Below are 17946 nucleotides of genomic sequence, written 5' to 3'. Positions count from 1 at the left end.
ACTGGAAAATAAACACCAGACCCTCCCAAATCACAGCTGTGTTGGTATCGGGAGTTTCTGGCCTGTTTCCTGGGGAAACCATCAGAGCAAATTATGCAATGCCACCATAAAATGTTAACATACCAACTTTATCATCAGGTCCTTAAAACCCCATTTCACAACATCACATTAAAAACCTAGAAAACCATATCTGTGGGGACCCATTCCAAATATTTAAAACACAATGTCAAAAGTAAAACTAGAAAACAGAGTTGGATAAAAAAGGTAAAAAGGCCAATTCTTAAATAAAAAATTATTTTCCCCAAAGAAAGTATTGAACAGGCTACATTTAAAGCATTGCAGCGCATTTAAACAAGGACAAGTGGGTACAGCACGAGGTCTGTGCCTTGGATGACCGTTATGATATGGCATGTATCCCTTATTTCAAAAATCAATCACAAGACGGCAACACTTATTACAAAGCTGCATGATTCTGTATTTTATTTAAAATTTGCTAGGTTAGGGGAAAAAAATCATATTGCAGCCAATGTTGCCTCTAAGCTGCGCAGAAAAGTCCTGCACAGGCCGCTCACTTGCTTTTCCATTGTAAATACCGCGCATGCGCAAAAATTTAAAAGGACCACGCGCAGTAAAAGAAACAGGCCGCTCAGAACAAAGTGCAGCTCACAGGGAACACGGATTGTAGCTTTTAAATACAGTCCCCACTCCTTATAGCAAGTGAGTTGGTGTTAACCTGATTCGCCCACTAGACGCATTGAACGGTATAACCATCATGGATTGTAGGAATGCAACATTAGCCCCAGACACCCTCCAGAGGATTAAACATGTAAGCTGCTGCTTGGGTTTTGTACACGGAGGGTGGGGGGGGGAATTCTTAAATAATTAAGCAGCGGCGCTTTTGCAATGGGCTCCTCCGGTAAAATGACAAATGGTTAGCGATATAGGCGGCTTCCTGCGGTAAGTGAGGAGAGGGTGGGGACTGAAGTACATCAGTGCCTTTCCTGTGGCACTTCTTGCATGTTACTGATGAACCACACTGACTGGTCCATTGGTGGGATCTGGAGAGAAGGTCTTGGCACAAAGGGGTGGGATCCTCCCCAGTCGGTTCCAGATAACCCTACAATCCAGCGCCATAATGAGGCGGGTGGTCCTAGCTCGAAAGTGCGCGCAGTTTTGGTCGCCTTATCTGAGGAAGGATGTTCTTGCCATGGAGGGAGTGCAGCGAAGATTCACCAGACTGATACCTGGGATGGCAGGAATGGCGTATGAGGAGAGATTGGGCTTATATATTTCGCTAGAGTTTAGAAGAATGAGAGGGGATCTCATTGAAACTTATAAAATTCTAACGGGACTAGACAGACTAGATGCAGGAAGGATGTTCCCGATGGCGGGGGAGTCTAGAACCAGGGGTCACAGTCTAAAGATAAGGGGTAAGCCATTTTGGACAGATGAGGAGGAATTTCTTCACCCAGAGTGGTGAACCTGTGGAATTCTCTAGCACAGAAGGCAGTTGAGGCCAATTCATTAAGTATATTCAAGGAGGAGTTAGATATATTTCTTAACGCTAAGGGGATCAAGGGATATGGGGAGAAAGCAGGGACAGGGTACTGAATTTGGATGATCAGCCATGATCTCATTAAATGGCAGAGCAGGCTCGAGGGGCCGAATGGCCTACTCTTGCTCCTATCTATGTTTCTATGAAAGCAGCAGGAAACTGTGTTGCTCTGTAAGCTGGCACTGGGCAACCAGGGAGGGTATCAAACATCTGGCGCTCTGAGCAACCGGAGAGGGTATCAAAAGGGTGGCATTAGGAGAAGAGAGGCTGAATGTTGTTTTTGGTCCAGCGATGTTGAGTGGAAAGCATGGTTGTAGAGTCAATTCACGAGCTCAAGCTCAGTCTGTCACTCAGTACACACAGCAGCTGATTAAGTCCAGACTTCTTCTACAGCACCTCCCAAACCCCTGACCTCTACCACCCAGAAGGACAAGGGCAGCAGGTGCATGGGAACACCACCACCTCCAAGTTCCCCTCCAAGTCACACACCATCCTGGCTTGGAAATATATCACCGTTCCTTCATTGTCACTGGGTCAAAATCCCAGAACTCCTTCCCTCACAGCACTGTGGGAGTACCTTCACCACACTGACTGCAGCAGTTCAAGAAGGCAGCTCATCACCACCTTCTCAAGGGCAATTAGGGATGGACAATAAATGCTGGCCTTGCTAGCGACACTCAATGAATTAAAAAGGTAGCGAGTCCAGGAACAAACTTATTCAAATAGGAGAGAAATTTAGTGCCAATCAGCACATAAAACTGCAGGAAGTGGAAGTACTTCTCATTCACAGAATCAAAACAAGCAATTGTGGATTATAGATCCAGGCAGTAGTGATATTCGTGGGTGTGAAAGTCAATTCAATATGCAAGCTGGCAACAGAATCACACGGTGGGTGCAGGATTCTGATCACCCCACGCATCAAACTAGGATGCCAGAGAGTTGAAAGTACTTCTATTTCTAACCATCATCAAGCAAGAAATCGAGAAGTCATGAGAAAAAAAAAATTAAAAGCAGCAGAGAATACTCAAAGTGCTCAGCAAGGCAATCAGAATCTGAACAAAATAGGTAAAGCTAGTGATAAAAGTCACTTCCAAAAAAGTGTACAATTTCCAAACATCCTCCTGCACCTTTTCAGCCTTTGATTTACTGTGGAAAAACAAGGTGCCATCAACAAGTTCGGAGTCATTACTGCATTCTACCGCTGCCATAGGAACAACGTGCGCTTATACAAGCCAAGTAATACACAATTGAGTGGGATGGGGCAAGGGCAGAGTGAAGGATACTGCAGGCCCAAGCAATTGGTTTACAAGACAATCAGATCAAAAGGAAAAACATTTAAAAAAAAAAGAGAAATAAAGGCAAAATTGCTGATAGGATCTGGTGGTTGTACCAAATTCTAGCAGGAATCTCAGAGTGCAAGACCTGGCGGGAATCCCAACAGTACACACAATGTTCCCTGCAATTTTTGTTTTTTGGTGTGCGGGCCCTTTTAACTGGCTCCGCGGCCCATTCAATTTTTCGTGCGCACGCGTGGTTATTTCCATTGAAAAACCGGTGAGCGGCCTGCGCGGGACCTCCAGACCGCTGCGTAGCTTAGCAGGATCATCAAATACTACAAGAAAATAAAATCTGTGCAACCAAGGTGTCGATTTAACCCTGATACACCCATCGGGAACCTGACTGGTTCAATGCATCGCTGGTCCTGCCCATTGTTACACTATATTGTGGAGTGTAAAATCAGGCGGAGTGTAACAATGGGCAGGATGCAAAACTGGCACTCCACCCAATCCTGTGGGTTTCCCGTCCCACCAAATTAGATTAATTTACCCGCTAAAGTATTTCGTTCAGGCACTCCCAACAGTTAAGCAACCTTACAAGGAAAGATTACGATTGCAACTATCTCCTACCCTTAACACCCCATGGTTCAAGTTAAATCAGATTCCGCAGCAATTGGCATGCTCAAGTACAGTAGGGAACAGCCCTTCAGGTTTCATACAGCTCCAAATATCTGGGTCCACAATTGAACACAATAATAATTTAAGGAGTTGCCTGAGCAGAGCGCAATACAGCTTCATGACAATGGCCTCAGGCTTGCACTTTACTGGCTTAGCTTGAAATAGGCGGCCCAAGGCAGAGTTTGGCGTGCTACTCAAATACCAGACTCCTCATTACAGCACCATAAGAAATAGAAGCAGGAGTCGGCCATTTGGTCCCCTCGAGCCTGCTCCACCGTTCAATAAGATCATGGCTGATCTTCTACCTCATCTCCACTTTCCTGCACTATCCCCAAATCCCTTGATTCCCTTAATATTCAAAAATCTATCGATCTCTGTCTTGAATATACTCAACGACTGAGCCTCCACAGCCCGCTGGGGTAGAGAATTCCAAATATTCACCACCCTTTGTGACGAAATTTCTCCTCATCTCAGTCCTAAATGGCCAACCCCTTATTCTGAGACTGACCCCTGGTTCTAGACTCCCCAGCCAGGGGAAACATCCTCTCTGCATCTACCCCGTCAAGCCCTGTAAGAATTTTGTATGTTTCAATGAGATACACCAATAAATTGCATTTATACAAGACCTTTAATGTAGGAAAGTATCCCAAGGAGCTTAAATCAGACAGAAACTTACACCACCCTATAGGAGAAATGAGGCTGGGTGACTGAAAGCTTGGTCAAAGAAGTAGGTTTTAAAGAGAGTCTTAAGGAGGAGAGGTTTAGGGTGGGCATTTTAGGGCTTTGGGCCACTACGACTGAAGGCATGACTGCCAGTGGTGGGGAGAAGGGGTGTGGGGATGCACAAGAGGCCAGAGTTGGAGATCTCAGGAGGTTACAGAGATAGGGAGGGGCGAGGTCATGAATGGATTTGAACACAAGAATGAGCATTTTATTCTTAAAAAAAAAAAAAAAAATTGCGACGTTGATGGACTGGGAGCCAATGTAGGTCAGCGAGCACAGGGGTGATGGGTGATACTGGCAGAGTTTTGGATGACCTCAAATTTATGCAGGCCAGCCAGCCAAGCACTGGAATAGTCAAGTCTAGTGGTGCTCACAAAAGGCCCAGAGGCCCATGTGCGACATGCCCACTTTCTCTTGCAGCCCTCAGTAGATGATTTGCTGCCTTCCATTAGCCCAACTGCAGAACGCAATGTCTCCTATTGCTCAACTGCAAAAAGATGAGAAGGAAATGTGACTTGGAGGCAGGATTAGCCTTCCGCCATACAGCAAGTGAAAAGGAGTTAGTACAGGAAACTCTCGATTTACTGGCACCTAAATAACCGGAAATCTGTTAACTGGCAAAATTCAGGAGTAGGTTCAGGTAAGTTTTCATTCATATTAGTGGCCGTTCCTGGATCTTGTGGCCGGAGTTCCTGCACCTGTTGCTAAGCAACAGGGAAGCCTGAATTTGTTGCTGTGTACGGAGCTCTCGTACCTCTTACTATACCTCTCTGTAATCTGGACTTTGATAAACCGGCACCACGCCAGTCCCGTTGGTGCCGGATAAAAAAAAGTTTCCTGTAATGGTGAATCACACAATGATTGCTCTTCATATGGGGAACTGCCAGCCTTTACTTGGTAACTATCCAGAGGGATGATTCTGAAGTGTGGGGGAAATCAGAGCTGTAGATTTGCATCCCACTATGAGCAGTCTGTAGCATTTCTGGAAGTGGCTGATGAGCAAAGCGTTGGTTACAATATCACCCTCGATTAAAAGTCAACACTGACCAGATCTCAGCATAAACAAGCCATTACTAATGAATAAATTCTACTTGCACAGAGAGGCCCGTTTTCATACAGTTACCCATTAGAGTTGGCGCAGCACTGGAATTTAAGTTTACAAGCTGTTGCCTTTTGTTATATCCAACTTCCTTTATATATCTTTTTTAAAGAAATTAAGTAGCAGGAGAGGAGGTTGTAGTAAGTTAGTGGTTAGCACTGTTGCCTCACAGCGCCAGGGACTCGAGTTCAAATCCGGCCTCGGGTGACTGTGCAAACTCTACACACATTCTCCCCGTGTTTGCGTGGGTTTCCTCCGGGTGCTCCGGTTTCTTCCCACAGTCCAAAGATGTGCGGGTTAGGTTGATTGGCCATGATAAAAATTGGCCCTTAGTGTTAGGGGGGATTAAATATGTGGGGTTATGGGGGATAGGGCTTGGGTGGGATGGCTGTCAGTGTAGGGACCGGGTGCTAGGTTTTGGATGATCAGCCATGATCTCGTTGAATGGCGGAGCAGGCTCGAAGGGCCGAATGGCCTACTCCTAGTTTCTATGTAAGGAGAGGCACAGAATAAGGCCAGCTACAGCTTTCTCGAGTTACAAATTCATTAGTTCAAGGTCAACTTGTATATGTGGCTTTGTTCATGCAGACACGCGCCGATAACACTGATGCGCCAGTGGGAACCTTCTGTCGCAACTGTAATACTGGAAACTGCTGCAGTATTCACAGAACTTGCCAGCAGCCTCTATCTGGTAAAATGGTGCAGTACTAATCTATAAAAAAAATGGGCAATTTTTCTCTTCATACTTTTTTTCCTTCCTCCTCACCCCCAGACAGCAGAAAGGCTCAGCGTCCCCCAAAAGATCACCTATAATTTGCTGCCCCAGGCCATTAACTGGGGCCCAAGCATGCCCCCACGCAGACCTGCTCCCTGGTAGGGGCCTAGCGCTGAGAAACGACTGGTTAGATCACCCCTCAATCTTTATGCAACAGGTCTTAATTTAACCCTTTAAGCCCTGGTATAATTCTGGTAAATCTGCGCTGTACCCCTTCGAAGAATATTCTAAAAATATATATGTTTCCAGAGGTTCGATGCCCAGAACTGAACGCAGTACTCAAGGGGGGTCTGACTAAGGCTCTGTACAACAACTCAAGCATCATACCTCACTTTTGAATTCCAAGCCCCTTGAGAAAGCCCCACATTCCATTAGCGTTTTTGATTGTGTGTGCTGTTCATTAGCTTTTACTGATGACCCATCTCACCTCATTTCTGCAACAATGCTGGGTCTCCTGGTCTCTCTACAGCACCTGGGAACTGAATGCTCCCCCGGCACCATGATGAAAGAAAAAGCAACTGATTTATTAAGCCAGAATGTCGACAATTTTTACCCACTCAATCACTTTTTTTCTTCTTTTTTTATTATTAATTTGTTTATGGGATGTGGGCATCGCTCACGGGAAGTAAATTACCATTAAATGATTTTTTATCTTGAAGCTCAAATTTAGAGAGAAGGAAAATCCCGTCGCTACGGAGTTAAGTTCACGGATGGTTGCAATGGCGTAGCAATTGGGTCAAATCCAATTTTTATGACCAAATCCAGGATTTAAATTTTTTTTTATTAAAGTGTTGGGGTGGGGGGGGGGGGGGGGGGGTGGGGGGCGGAATTACATCCTGTGACATGATTCCATCTCTTTCCTTTGAAAACCCCAATGATGCAGAATATGGATAATACTCAGTAGAAACTTTTGGTTTATAATGCAGAGCGCATACTGTCGGCTCCGCCATCTCCCCTTCAACAGAGCCTAAAATGGGATGGCACTAAAAGCAAGACCTTACAGAACACAACATTTCAGTGAATGAATTAGAGCTTTAGAAACAAGTAGCCGGGTCGCATTCCTCTCGCTCCAAACTGGAGCGACACCCTATGAGTCACGAATTGCTGTCATTCCACACCTAGTCGGCATTCAAGCAAAGCATGGATGGTTGAATCATCTCTCGCACACACAATATCAAAATAATGCACAGTACAATGTTTATCTACAGACATGCATACACAAGTCAAAATAATTTACAAATACATAGGTTCCCATACTCACCGGTGTCATTAATACCCAGCGTAGGAGCAGCTGCAGGAAGAGAAAAAAATAGGAAAAGCCCATTATTAAGTGCGAAAGCAAGCAGTTAACACCAAAACTTAAGCCCAACAGTTCCACACGAGAGCATATCAGCAGACATGCAAAGAAACACCAAGCATAATTCAAATGGCCAAGTAGAAGCAGCTGAAGCACGAAAGACAAGCTTCTTTCTCTCACCATTTTAGTCACGTTTACTGTGGTCACTTGCACAGGTACACAGCCCTTGTGCATCTCACCCATAAGGCCTTTGTTATTGGAAACCATGTTGGGGAGGGGAGGGGTGGGAGTAGAAAGCTGGCAGGTTATTCACCCGGGGAGCTATGTGTGTGTCTGCTGTGGCGCAGTGGGTAGCACCCTCGCCTCTGAGTCAGAAGGTTGTGGGTTCAAGTCCCACTCCAGAGACTGGAGCACAATAATCTAGGCAGACACTCCAGTGCAGTACTACTGCACTGTCGTAGGTGCAGTCTTTCGGATGAGACGTTAAACCGAGGCCCCGTCTGCTCTCTCAGGTCAGTGTAAAAGATCCCATGGCACTATTTCAAAGAAGAGCAGGAGTTCTCCCTGGTGTCCTGGCCAATCAATATTGAACCCTCAAGCATCATCACTAAAACAGATCATCTGGCTGTTTGTGGGAGCTTGCCATGCGCAAATTGGCTGCTGCATTACCTACATTATAAACAGTGACTACACTTCCAAAAAAGTATTTCATTGGCTGTAAAGCGCTTTGGGACGTCCGGAGGTTGTGAAATACACTATAGAAATGCAAGTCTTTCTTTAGTGTCCAAGGTAATCTTGGTCTGGCCTGGTATCCATACAAACACTTTCCAGCACGATTCACTGGATAGTGATCGAGAATGAGAAAAGGAATGAGAAACCGGGGGATCCCGATGACAATCGCAGAATCCCATCACCACTCCGACCACGAGTCAACTTGCATCTTATGTAATTGTACGACTTGGAATCGCACCAGGGGCTGGCTGCCAGTAAGACATTGGGGAAGCTATGCCAAATGGCACAGCTGACTAATGTGCTGAAACAGCCAGGCCACCCCACTTGCATACAAAGTTAGCAAGAGGACAGACTTCTATTACTGTACGTTAAAAAAGGATTTCACAACAAATGTGTGGAATTTTCAAACATTTGGAAGCCATGTGGGGGGAGAAATAAAAGAGAAAGCTGGCAGGTTATTCATCCTGTGCAAAGATATACTAGAAATGTATAGATGAAAATAAGCATTGCAAACAAGCAAAGGAATTGAATTTGCAAAAATCCCCACCCAACTACACCAAGTCTCAGTATCAACAAAATTCAAATAGACTTGCTATCAGCTGCATAACATCCACTTTCAGCTTAAAAACAAATCTTCCAAATTTAATTTGAACGAGGACGCTAACCTTTATGACTGTGCCAACAATATTAGTTTCATTTCACTGCACAGCACATGTGCGCACACAGACATAAGGAAATAAAACATGGTTATAGTATGCACTCAATATTATCAAATCACTCCGAGGTTTTACTGCCAGTCAACGCATCACTAATTAAATAGGATCATAGGAACCACAAAAATATAGGGCCGGATATTCGGCCCCCCCCCCACAGGTTTGCACTAGGTGCGTACACACCCGTCAGGGCCTCGCAAATGCCGGTTTCAGATCAGATGCCTGCCCTGGAGAAGGGCCTCTGCGGTTGGAGAGTTCCGCTTTCTACACAAACTCCACCCGCTGAAAACCTTTAAAAATCCTTACGTCTGGTAAAAGTTAAAAAAAATTCCCCACTCACTTAGAATTTAAAAATACTCCTAAAAACATTTTTTAGCCTTGTAAAAAAACTCAATTAATTTTGTTTAAAATATTTAATTTAATGTAACATAGAAAAATAGGAGTAGTAGGCCATTCGAGCCTGCTCCGCCATTCAATATGATCATGGCTGATCCTCTATCTCAATACCATATTCCCACTCTCCCCATACCCCTTGTATGTCTGGAAATCTATATCTCCTTAAATATTTTCAGTGACTTGGCCTCCACAGCCTTTTGGGGCAGAGAATTCCACAGGTTCACCACCCTGAGTGAAGAAAGTTCTCCTCATCTCAGTGCTAAATGTCCTACCCAGTGTCCTGAGACGGTGACCCCTCGTTCTAGAGACCCCCCCAGCCAGGGGAAACATCCTCCCTGCATCCAGTCTGTCTAGCCCGGTCAGAATTTGATACGTTTCAATGAAATCCCCTCCTCATTCTTCTAAACTCTAGTGAATACAGGCCGAGTCGACCCAATCTCTCCTCATGCGACAGTCCTGCCATCTCAGGAATCAGTCTAGTGAACCTTCGCTGCACTCCCTCTATGGCAAGTATATCCTGTCTTAGGTAAGGTGTGGTCTCACCAAGGCCCTGTATAACTGTAGTAAGGCATCCTTGCTCCTGTACTCAAATCATCTTGCAATGAAGGCCAACATACCATTTGACTTCCTAACTGCTTGCTGTAATTTTAAATACATTGTTTGTTTTTTAAAATTTACTTAATGTTTAACTTTTTTTTTTAAAGTGATCCCCATTCATACTTTTGACAGATCTATGTGTAGAGACCTGTCAAAAGTGTGAAGGGGGGATACCCTTCTTCCATCGGTTCCCCATAGCCCACGTGATCCCAGGGATTACCTGGGCTCTGTATCACAAGGTATTCACACCAATTAGATTAATTAATTCAGATGTAGTCCGTGGCCAGGGTCAGGATGGTGTGACTAGAAGTGAGGCAGGTACGGGGATCCAGGAGGTAGTGTTGGAGGAGCCGCAGCCCTTGCACTTGTCCAACAGGTTCGAGGCTCTTACTCCCTGTGAGGATGGGAACAGGGACTGCGGGGAGGATGAGCAACCTGGCCACAGCACCGTGGAGCCATTCAAGTGGGTGGGGGGGGGGTGGAAAGAGTTAAAAGAAATGTTGTAGTGGTAGGGGAATAGTATCGTTAGGGGGATAGATAGAGTTCTTTGCAGCAGAGAGCGAGAGTCCCGAAGGCTGTGTTGCCTGCCCGGTGCCAGGGTTAAGGACATCTCCTCTTGACTGGAGAGAAACTTGCAGTGGGAGGGGGAGGATCCAGTTGTCGTGGTCCATGTTGGTACCAACGACATAGATAGGACAAGGAAGGAGGTTCTGCTGAGGGAGTTTGTGCAGCTAGGGGCCAAATTAAAAAGCAGAACCACAAGGGTAATAATCTCTGGATTATTACCTGAGCCACGAGCGAATTTGGCTAGGACAAATAAAATTAGAGAGAGAGTTAAATGCATGGCTCAAAGACTGGTGTGGGAGAAATGGGTTTTGCTTCCTGGGACACTGGCACCAGTACTGGGGCAGGAGGGAGCTGTTCCGTTGGGACGGGCTTCACTTGGCCAGTGCTGGGACTAAAGTCCTGGCGGATCATATAACTAGGGCTGTAGGGAGGGCTTTAAACTAACTAATGGGTGGGGAGAAGGTTCCTAGAGAGCAAATAATAAAAATGACAACAGAGAAGGTCAGACTTAGGTAGCAGTGGGGAAATTAAAAACCAGAGCGTGTCAGGAAGGGGCAGAAGGTATGGAGTAAAAGGTAAAGTAAAGTAATAAAAAGGGCAAAAGCAGGAACTAAGTGTCACAAAACATATTTGAAAGTTCTCTATCTGAATGCACATAGCATTCATAACAAAATAGACGAGTTAATGGCACAAATAACTACATATGGGTATGATCTTGTGACCATTACAGAAACATGGCTGCAGGGTGACAATGCCTGGGAATTAAACATACCAGGTTATTTAACGATCAGGAAGGACAGGCAGGAAGGAAGGGGAGGCTATGTTAATAAAGGAAGGAATCACTAATACAGAGAAATGATATTGGGTCAAAAGATCAGGATAATGAAACAGTTTGGGTGGAGGTAAGGAATAATAAGGAGAAAAAAACACTAGTGAGTGTAGTCTATAGGCCTCCGAACAGTGGCAACTCTGTTGGACGGAGTATCAATCAGGAAATAGTTGAGGCTTGTAATAAGGGAACATCTATAATTATGGGGGATTTTAACTATCATATTAATTGGACAGTCAAATTGGGCAGGGCTGCCTTGAGGATGAGTTCATTGAGTGTATTAGGGATGGGTTTCTTGAGCAGGATGTAACTGAACCGACCAGGGGGCAAGCAACCTTAGATCTGGTCCTGTGTAACGAGACAGGATTAATTAAAAATGTCCTAGTAAAGGATCCCCTTGGAATGATTGACCATAACATGGTTGAATTCCATATTCAATTAGAGGGTGAGAAGGTTGGATCTCAAACAAGCGTGCTAAGCTTGAATAAAGGAGACTATGAAGGTATGAGAGCGGAATTGAGTAGAGTGGATTGGGAAAATAGATTAAAGGGCAAGACGATACATGATCAGTGGTGTACATTTAAGGAGTTATTTTACAACTTCCAAAAAATATATATTCCACTGAGAAGAAAAGGGTGTAAGAGAAAAGACAGCCATCCGTGGCTAAGTAAAGAAATTAAGGATAGTATTCGACTAAAAACAAGGGCATATAAGGTAGCCAAATCTAGTGGGAGGATAGAGGATTGGGAAAACTTTAAAAGACAGCAAAAAATAACAAAAAGATTGATTAAGAAAGGGAAGATACATTATGAAAGTAAATTAGCAAAAAATATAAAAACAGATAGTAAGAGTTTTAATAGTTATAAAAAAAGAAAAAGGGTGGCTAAAGTAAATGTTGGTCCCTTAGAGGATGAGACCGGGAAATTAATGGTGGGAAATATGGAGATGGCAAAAACACAATGAGTATTTTGTATCAGTCTTTACAGTAGAGGACACTAAGAATATCCCAACACTGGACAAACAGGGGGCTAATGGGGGGGGGGGGGGGGGGAAGCTAAACACGATCAAAATCACTAAGGAAGTGGTACTCGGTAAAATAAATGGGACTCAAGGCGGATAAATCACCTGGACCTGATGGCTTACATCCTAGGGTCTTGAGGGAAGTGGCAGTAGGGATTGTGGATGCATTGGTAATAATTTTCCGAAACTCCCTGGACTCAAAAGGTCCCAGCAGACTGGAAAACTGCTAATGTAACACCCTTATTTAAAAAGGGCAGTAGACAGAAAGCTGGAAACTATAGACCGGTTAGCCTAACATCTGTGGTAGGTAAAATTTTGGAGTCCATTATTAAGGAGACAGTAACAGGACATTTGGATAATCATAATTTAATAGGACAAAGTCAGCATGGTTTTATGAAGGGGAAGTCATGTTTGACAAATTTGCTGGAGTTCTTTGAGGAAGTAACATATAGGGTGGATAAAGGGGAACCAGTGGGCGTAGTGTATTTAGACTTCCAAAAAAGGCATTTGACGAGGTGCCACACAAACGATTATTGCTCAAGATAAAAAAATCATGGGATTGGGGGTAATATTCTGGCATGGATAGAGGATTGGCTATCTAACAGAAGGCAGAGAGTTGGGATAAATGGTTCATTCTCAGACTGGCAATCAGTAACTAGTGGTGTTCCGCAGGGGTCAGTGCTGGGTCCCCAACTCTTTACAATCTATATTAACGATTTGGAGGAGGGGACCGAGTGTCACATATCAAAGTTTGCAGATGATACTAAGATGGGAGGGAAAGTAGTGAGTGAGGAGGACATAAAAAACCTGCAAGGGGACATAGACAGGCTAAGTAAGTGGGCAGAGATTTGGCAGATGGAATACAATACTGGAAAGTGTGAGGTTATGCACTTTGGCAGGAAAAATCGTAGAGCAAGTTATTATCTTAATGGCAAGAAACTGGAAAGTACTGAAGTACAAAGGGATCTGGGGGTCCTGGTGCACAAAACTCAAAAGGTTAGTATGCAGGTGCAGCAAGTGATTAAGAAGGCCAATGGAATGTTGGCTTTCATTGCTAGGGGGATAGAATATAAAAATAGGGAGGTATTGCTTCAGTTGTACAAGGTATTGGCGAGACCGCACCTGGAATACTGCGTACAGTTTTGGTGTCCATACTTAAGAAAGGACATACTTGCACTCGAGTCAGTGCAAAGAAGGTTCACTCGGTTAATCCCGGGGATGAGGGGATGGACATATGAGGAGAGGTTGAGTAGATTGGGACTCTACTCATTGGAGTTCAGAAGAATGAGAGGCGATCTTATTGAAACATAAGATTGTGAAGGGGTTGGATCGGGTGGATGCGGTGAGGATGTTCCCGATGATGGGTGAAACTAGAACTAGGGGGCATAGTCTTAGAATAAGGGGCTGCTCTTTCAAAACTGAGATGAGGAGGAACTACTTCACTCAGAGGGTGGTAGGTCCATGGAATATGCTGCCCCAAAAAGCTGTAGAAGCTACATCATTACGTAAATTTAAAACAGAAATAGACAGTTTCCTAGAAGTAAAGGGAATTAAGAGTTACGGGGAGCGGGCAGGAATTTGGACAGGAGTCCAGGTTCGGAATGGTCATGGCCCTGTGGGTAGCGGAGCGGGCCCAGGGGCCATTTAGCCTGATCCTGCTCCTATTTCGTGTGTCTAATTCTGTTAGATTCAGGAGATGGTTCTGTGATAGTAGATTGGCGGTTAGGATCATATCAGCCATGATCTTATTGAATGGCGGAGCAGGCTCGAGGGGCCGATTGGCCTACTTCGGCTCCTATTTCTTATGTTCTTATGGATGCTTGCGAAGCACCTGCGCTCCTGGGATACCTGGGCCAGGAGAGGCATTGTTGGATCGGGAGCCAATGTAGGTCAGCGATGATGGGTGAACGGGGCTTGGTGGGAGTTGGAATTGGGGCGCGGGGGGGGGGGGGGGGGGGCGGGGGGGTTCAGAGTGCTCCGCGGCCACGCAGCTTAGAAAAGGGAACATTGCCTACAACTCTCAAGATCGGTGTTCCTCCAACTTTGGCCTCTTGTGTATCCCCGATTTCTATCGCCCCACTAATGGCGACCGTGCCTTCAGATGCCTCGGTCCGAAGCTCTGGAATTCCCTCCCTAAAGCCTACATCTTGACCCAGCTTTTGGTCACCTGTCCCAATATCTCTTCATGTGGCTTGGATCCGACAACGCTCCTGTGAAGCGCCTTGGGACGTTTTAGTACGTTAAAGGCGTTATATAAATGCAAGTTATTATAAAGGATTGCATAACAGAAGGATAAATGAAATGGGCTAAAAAGGGGTGCTAAACTCCAACTTTAAATGCAACGATAGGATAGGATAGCATCAGATTTCAATTAAAACAGAAGCCAAAAATGATCGCATAAAGATGGAAATAAGCACTAAAACCACAAAGCAATGAAAAATGTAGGGAGTAAGAAGAATCCTTCACTAGTGTGCACTGCCAAGGAGATCAACAGTTAGGATAGAAAGGAGACTAATGAGAAACAGAAATGCAGACATATACTGCTCTTCCTAATGTCTCTTTGGCACAAATGCCTCAGAATTCCTAGGCTAGAGAGGAGGCTGGGTGGTGGCATAGGAATGGGATAAAAAAAATTAAAATAGTATCCAGATTCCTGTTCCATCGCTGGAAAGTGAACGTGGGCACTTCAGAGTTCTGACGAAAGGTCTTTGACCTGAAACGTTAACTCGGTTTCTCTCCACGGATGCTGCCTGGCCTGCTGAGCTTTTTCCAGCGTTTTCCGTGGTTATACCACCTTCAGTGTGCCAATGCAGCCTTCGGTCGCCTGAGGGAGAGAGTATTTGAAAACCAGGACCTCAAACCCAGCACCAAGCTCATGGTCTACAGAGCAGCAGTGATACCCACCCTGCTGTATGCCCGAGAGACATGGACCATGTACAGCAGGCACCTCAAAGCACTGGAGAGGTACCACCAACGCTGCCTCCGCAAGATCCTGCAAATCCATTGGCAGGTTAGGCGCACCAACGTCAGTGTTCTCGCTCAGGCCAACATCGAAGCTTTGACCACGCTCGATCAGCTCCGATGGACGGGCCACATTGTCCGCATGCCCGATACGAAACTCCCAAAACAAGCGCTCTACTCGGAGCTCCGATACGGCAAGTGAGCCCCAGGTAGGCAGAGGAAACACTTCAAAGGACACCCTCAAAGCCTCCCTGAAAAAGTGCAACATCCCCACCGACACCTGGGAATCCCTGGCCCAAGACCGCACAAAGTGGAGGAGAAGCATCCGGGAAGGCACCGAACACCGAGTCTCTTTGCAGGAAGCAAGCAGAAGTCAAGTGCAAGGAACGCACGTCAACCCAAGCACCCCACCCACCCACCCGCCCCTTCAACCACCGTCTGCCCCACCTGTGACAGACTGTAGGTCCCACATTGGGCCCATCATTCACCTGAACTCTTTCAGTGTGGAAGCAAGTCATCCTCGGTTCCGAGGGACTGCCCAAGAAGAAAAGATATATAGGGTTAAAATCACTGATCCCATGCCCCCAGCCAGATACGACACTCAAAAAAAGTCACAAATCAGAAAACTGCCTCTAGTGCGCAGTCCGGTCTCAGACATACATTCCCTTCAAACTCAACTCCCCACTAAGAACATGCGATTGTTGAATGTACCATTTATACACATGTTCACTTGAACTTTTGACTACTCACCCAGCCAGAGTTCCTGCTCCTCACTGCCATCCAATGACACCCGTTGGAAAGCAGGAATTCGTGGACATGGGCGAGGGCAGGAATCAGGCTCAGCTACGATAAGTTTGGTTTTCTCCAACTTTAGTTTACGTCCAAGAGAATATTTTGATCTACGAGGTGGTGGTATTGGTGGGAGCAATTTGAGTTGCTACACGTTAAAGCATTTCAGCACAAGGGCAATGGTATTAATTTCAAATATACAACTTCGGTGCTGCATAAAACGACGCAACCCTTTTCACAGGGTTTTTTTTTCTCCCCCCTCCCCTTCTCCTGCTTTTTTCCAGTTCTGGCAAAGGGTCTTTGACCTGAACCGTTAACATGGTTTCTCTCTCCACAGATGCTGCCTGGCCTGCTGAGTTTTTCCAGCATTTTCTGTTATTTCTATCCTTTTCACACTTGGGTCATCAAAAAAAGCTCCCGGTGGTGCAGTCTCTGATGTAAAGACCCAGGTGCTCACAGCTCTATTACTTGTACAAATACTTCAGTTAGCGTGGATCAAGAAACACAGGCAATACAGGCCAGAAGCCTCCAGCTTCGACTCCCAGTCTGTGCAGAGTCGACCGACCTCGGCCAGGGTGACAATTGACTTCGGGACAACTGGGCCGGAGGAGGGCAATGTGGGGGTGGGGGAAAAAGAGAAGCCACGATTCCCACTACTGGATTACTATGCAAGGTTACCCTCGGAATGTGCGACAGACGAGAACACAGTTGGGTTCAGCGGTGATGCTCCTCCCGCCCCCTCAAATAGCCATAAAACCTGCCTCTTTGGCCAAACTTTTGGTCAACCTCTCCTGAATTCTCCTTTGGCTTGGCGTCTTGTTTTTTTTCCCCCTCCAGAGTACGCCTCTGTACGTATTTCTACATTGTTACCTCTAGACTTGACTATTCCAACACACTCCTGGCTGGCCTCCCACATTCCACCCTACGTAAACTTGAGGTCATCCAAAACTCGGCTGTCTGTGTCCTAACTCGCACCAAGTCCCGTTCGCCCATCACCCCTGTGCTCGCTGACCTATATTGACTCACGGTTAAGCAGCACCTTGATTTCAAAATTCTCATCTTTGTTGTCAAATTCCTCCACGGCCTCACCCCTCCCCATCTCTGTAATCTCCTCCAGCCCCACAATTCTGGCCCCTTCTCCCACAGATATCTGCGCTCCTCTAATTCTGCCCTCTTGAGCATCCCTGATTATAAAATCGCTCAACCAACAGCGGTAGTGCCTTCCATTGTCGAGGCCCTAAGATCTGGAGTTGCCTGCCTAAACCTTTCTGCCTCACTACCTCTTTCCTCGTTTAAGACGCTCCTTAAAACCTACCTCTGACCAAGCTTTTGGTCACCTGCCCCAATTTCTCCTTATGTGGCTCGGTGTCAAATTTTTTGTCTTATAATACTCCTGTGCAGCGCCTTGGGACATTTTACTATGTTAAAGGCGCTTTATAAATAGAAACATAGAAGATTAGGAGCAGGAGTAGGCCATTCAGCCCCTCGAGCCTGCTCCGCCACTCACTCAATGAGAGCATGGCTGATCATCCAAACTCAGTACCCTGTCCCTACCTTCTCCCCATAGCCTTAAGAAATATATCCAACTCCTTGAATATATTTAATGAATTGGCCTCAACTGCCTTCTGTGGTAGAGAATTCCACAGGTTCACCACTCTCTGGGTGAAGAAATTCCTCCTCATCTCTGTCCTAAATGGCTTACCCCTTATCCTTAGACTGTGACCCCTGGTTCTGGGCTCCCCCGCCATCGGGAACATCCTTCCTGCATCTAGCCTGTATAGTCCGGTTATAAAATTTTAAGTTTCAATGAGATCCCCTCATTCTTCTAAACTCCAGCGAGTAGAAGCCCAATTTCTCCTCATACGTCATTTCTGCCATCCCAGGTATCAGTCTGGTGAATCTTCGCTGCACTCCCTCCATGGCAAGAACAGCCTTCCT

At 45.7% G+C, this 17946-nt stretch overlaps 1 protein-coding gene across 4 annotated transcripts in view; it reads right to left on the bottom strand.

The window, feature by feature from the left end:
* The window catches only part of LOC147112103 (CD99 antigen-like), a 75238-nt gene that overhangs the window by 38922 nt on the left and 18370 nt on the right, over window positions 1-17946 (bottom strand). For 2 of the 4 annotated variants that reach the window (XM_085999618.1, XM_085999619.1), the window contains one exon: window positions 7369-7398. The exons of the other annotated variants lie outside the window; for them this stretch is intronic. In XM_085999618.1, the coding sequence (XP_085855744.1) occupies window positions 7369-7398 (30 nt within the window). The remainder of the gene's footprint in view (window positions 1-7368; window positions 7399-17946) is intronic. 4 annotated transcript variants of the gene reach the window in all.

Source organism: Somniosus microcephalus, chromosome 10 (genome assembly GCF_052327205.1).
Source record: "Somniosus microcephalus isolate GS21.2 chromosome 10, FLI_Smic_1.0, whole genome shotgun sequence".
NCBI classification, from domain to species: Eukaryota; Metazoa; Chordata; class Chondrichthyes; order Squaliformes; family Somniosidae; genus Somniosus; species Somniosus microcephalus.
This window is presented reverse-complemented; position numbering and strand designations above follow the sequence as displayed.